Source organism: Frankliniella occidentalis, unplaced genomic scaffold (genome assembly GCF_000697945.3).
Source record: "Frankliniella occidentalis isolate FOCC.00 unplaced genomic scaffold, Focc_3.1 Scaffold13, whole genome shotgun sequence".
Classification (NCBI taxonomy): domain Eukaryota; kingdom Metazoa; phylum Arthropoda; class Insecta; order Thysanoptera; family Thripidae; genus Frankliniella; species Frankliniella occidentalis.
The window spans coordinates 1,026,325-1,030,315 of NW_026267143.1; the positions used below are offsets into that span (position 1 = coordinate 1,026,325).

At 48.1% G+C, this 3,991-nt stretch overlaps 2 protein-coding genes across 2 annotated transcripts in view; one reads left to right on the forward strand and one right to left on the reverse strand.

Annotated features, from left to right (window-relative positions):
* The window catches only part of LOC113217639 (protein trachealess), a 106,931-nt gene that overhangs the window by 76,996 nt on the left and 25,944 nt on the right, over positions 1 to 3,991 (reverse strand). Inside the window, exon 2 of the mRNA XM_052263636.1 lies at positions 2,209 to 2,241. Coding sequence (XP_052119596.1) covers positions 2,209 to 2,241 — 33 coding nt within the window. The remainder of the gene's footprint in view (positions 1 to 2,208; positions 2,242 to 3,991) is intronic.
* LOC113217620 (lysosomal aspartic protease) overlaps positions 608 to 3,991 on the forward strand; it is a 368,266-nt gene continuing 364,882 nt past the window's right edge. Inside the window, exon 1 of the mRNA XM_052263634.1 lies at positions 608 to 619. The gene's annotated coding sequence lies outside the window, so the exon portion shown is untranslated. The remainder of the gene's footprint in view (positions 620 to 3,991) is intronic.

Sequence of the window (3,991 nt, forward strand, 5' to 3'; positions counted from 1 at the left end):
CGATTGCTTCTGATGGAGCGTGCAGCTGCCAAGTAACGCAACGACAAAAAAAAGGGAAAGAAATTCCCCCAAATCAATTTTTTTTGCAGTGCTTTATTTTTGGCGCTTCCCCGCTCAAATCGAAGCGATTGGGCTCACGACGGTGGTATGCCATGCCGCCGGTTCCCTTATTCCTTCGAATTCGATGCGAAAGGTTTGATGGCTGGAGTTTTCGTCTGCAGGCGCGGCGGCGGCGGCGGCGAGAGCCTCGGGCGGGAGCCTCGGGAGCCGTAGTGGCGGTGAGCGGCAGCCGCTCTCCATTCAAATGCCCGGAATGCTGACCGCGGGCTCCACGGGCTCCGCAGGCGAGGAGGGACAGCGCAGCCCCATTGATTTTGTCCCATGCGGACCGAGCTTGTGCTGCGACACGCGCACGCCGCCGCACACCGCAGACGCCAACAGTCCGTCGTTGGTTTTCTCTCGCACCTACCTCCTCTGCTGCAACAGAGATGATGATTGTTGCGGCTGATAACTTTAGAGGCTGAGGTCGTCAGCGACAATGAGGGACGTCTCAATCAGCGATCACCAACAGCAGCAGAGGAGGAACCCCCCAAACACACAACGGGGCGCGCCGCACTCAGTCCCCTCACGCTCCGCCGGCCACCACACCACTGGGCCCGTAGAGTGCCATCGGGACGGATAGAGAAGAAAAGAGCGGGGGCATCGCATCGAGCCTCGCATCGAGCATCGCATAATGGGGTGTTTACAAAGTAATGGCCTCTCACAGCGCCAAAAGCCGGGATTAGACCGCGGAGCCTGCGGAGACGCACCTTCAATCAGATTAGACCAATAAGGGTGCACGGCGCACCCTTCCGCATGGGCGTGCTGGGCAAAAGTGCTCTCGCGCCTTGCTCTTTCGGAACGAGGAAAAAAAAAAGCACACTTCTACCAAGATGTTAGTAGTGGTTTCAGAGGAACATCAGTCTGATTCCATTTTTATCTTTTTTCTTGCAGCTCAAAGTTGTTGTCCTTGTTAAAAACTCCATTGGAAAAAGTAGGCCTAATGGTGTGAAGTCGCAAAAAGGTGTTAACAGTTTAACTCATATTGAAAGTAGTTAAAAAAGTTATACAAATTTTGAGCACCTTTAGGGATTTCATGCTTTTACAGAGGCATTAAATTGGAAAGTTATTTAGCACCCCTGTAAAGGTGCAACTCAGTATACTTTCGTTTTTCCAGTGTTTCGCGGCCCCCATTCGTTTTTACGTCGCTTCCATCCATGTAGGCTCGTTCGAACGGAAATTTCCCAAGGAATCTGATGGGCTTATCAAAAATAAAACCGAAAAGCTCACTTAGTAAATATTCCACGAAAACGAGTTGTAGCCCCATGTTGAACACTTTCAAGTCAAAACAAAATTATTTGCCAAAATTTATGAAACATGCCCAACATTTTGATAATCGTTTACTTGATTTATTGTTCATGGACATATTGCTGCAGTGTTCACAACGGCTAAAGCCGCCTGCTTGTCCGATCAACTATGGCAGAAGTGTGAATGGATTTAACGGGTAATTTACCTCGTTTCCAAATCCATTTCCTTTCCTAGTGGGCCCCCGTGGTGCCCCCCCGCCGCAGCGCGACGTCCATCACTTTTAATGAGCTGAATGAGTGGATCAAATGAATGAATTCCCCTGAATGTAAACAAATTTCCGTTCGCGGAGGTAACGAGGCCCGGTGACTTATGGGCCTCGGCAGGACTGAAACTCAATAACAGCGCCTGTGGCCGGCCCAGGACCACGACTCGATGAAGCTCACGACGCGAGGAGTGGAGCCTCCAGGGGAGGAGAACCAGCTGTGCGCAGCAGCAGCGCGACACTGTCTCAATTTCTCATACGACACCGCATTTGTCCGGCCATTCACAGCACGGCCGGACAGCAGCGCATGTGGGGATGGGTGTTGTGTGGGCAAAGTGAAACGTCCCGAACGGGTGTCCGGACGGCAGGGCCGCGGCGGCTACGGGGGCCTCCTCGCCGCGGGGCCACAAGGGCCTCACAACATAACCGGCGGGAAATAATAATTTCTGGCCAAGTGACTTAATTGAAGATGCGCCGGGCCGATAGCGTTCGATTATTTTCTCCCCCGGCCGATAATCGCTTTAATTAGTTGAGCATTAACACACAAAAGTCTCCAAAGAGTCGTTCGAAAAATAAGATGCGGAATTATAATCACTCACCTGTCAGGCCAGCCCAGCGCGTCCTCGCGGTATCTGGAACACAGAGCACGGGCAATATGTCAGCACAGCCGGAGGCACAGCCGGCCGCAGTAGCGGCACGAGTTACACATCAGTAGGCACTTCGGCATAGAGCAGCTGGTATCAAAATTCTTATGTGCTATATTATACACAGCCGCGCCTGTAGATGTGCATCCATAACTTACGTACAAAATTCTTACATCAATGTACACTTTTTGCATAATTACACACTTACTGGATTTGTATCTTTTATTTGTACGAACCTAAGCAATCAAATGTTTTGCACACATTTCTGCGTTGATTTGAACACTTTTGAGCATTCATTTGTAGGAAATCATGCACTTTGTCGTACAAGTTTTTGCAAAACGAAACGTAGGTTTAATTTAGTGTGAACATTTGCACAAAAACGTTCAAATACATTTAGTGTGTATGTACGAAATCGTGCATAAGTCGGCAAGTAAGCTATGCGTGCACGTAGACGTACGAAAGTTATCTACAAAATGTATCTGTAAAGTCCTCGTTGGAAAAAAAACAACTCTGTACTCTGTTGTTCGCACAACTGTAAAAAAAAGAAAAATATTAGTCGTTCTTTTGAACTAACAATCAAGCTAAAAGTATAAGAAATCAAAAAGATTTGAAGATTTAAAACAATATCTTCCTAAAAAAAAAATAAAAAAAAATACGTTGCTAAAGATTTATGAGCGGGCTCTCAGAAAGTAGGGGAAAGGGTCCGATCTAGATGAGTACGCCGAGAGTGTGTCCAGACCACAGCACAATGGAGTTGTGGTCAAGGGACCGCTAGGAAACATAATTCACAATTTTTAACGTTAAAATTCGCAGTAACGGACAAACAATAGAAATACAGAGTTCATATTTTAAGGTGGAACTTGATTTTGGAAACTCAACTCTTCAACTCAATCACAAAACTTAACACCCCATTTTTTGCCCAGGGAATAAACCAGCTGGTCAGCCAGGCCAGGCCGGGCTCTGTTCCCACAACCCACATACCGCAGGCATTACAAGTCGAATACTGTATGCGGCCGGGGGCAGCCCAAACAGAGGTGAACGGACACGAACCTATCACACAACGACGCTCCAATATCACCCATGGGATGTTGGGATAAGCCCCCGGAACTGGACAGGGGAAGAAGAGAAATGTCAGGAGTGACACTCAAGCTAATAACAAACAACGAAAGGAGTTTTATTTTTAACGGTTTCTTAAACATGTATCATTGCCCCCCACCCCCACCCAAAAAAACACAACAAAACGCATTGAGGTTTGTTAAAAAATGTATTGCAAACTATGACCCTTGCTGATTTTTTGAGCTTTATATTGTTGCCGTCAAATAAGGAGTCGCCCAGAAAGTAAGTCCTTTATTCGACGTAACGAAAACGAAACTATCAAAGTCAATTATGTGCATGCTTTCATATAGCGCCTACTCGGTAGGCCACATCTTGTATGCATCGCGTGCGTGCACTGCGGGGTGGCCTACCCTGAGTCTCGAAGGCGCCGGGCTCCCACAACCTTTTCGGACCCCATGGGCCATGGCACCTTACGGGCGGAGGGGGTCCGGCAAAACCGCGACACCGCGGCGTCCGCTCTGATACGCCCACTAAAAGTTGCCTTGATGAAAAGCATTAACCATTTTCTGTGTTTCGGTGGCCGAAAGCGTCAGAGATCTCTGATCGTCTCTGAGGACTAATTTGATTACAGGAGAGAAAGGATCGGTAGCACAATGGAGACAAAGACAGGAATGTCTCCTGA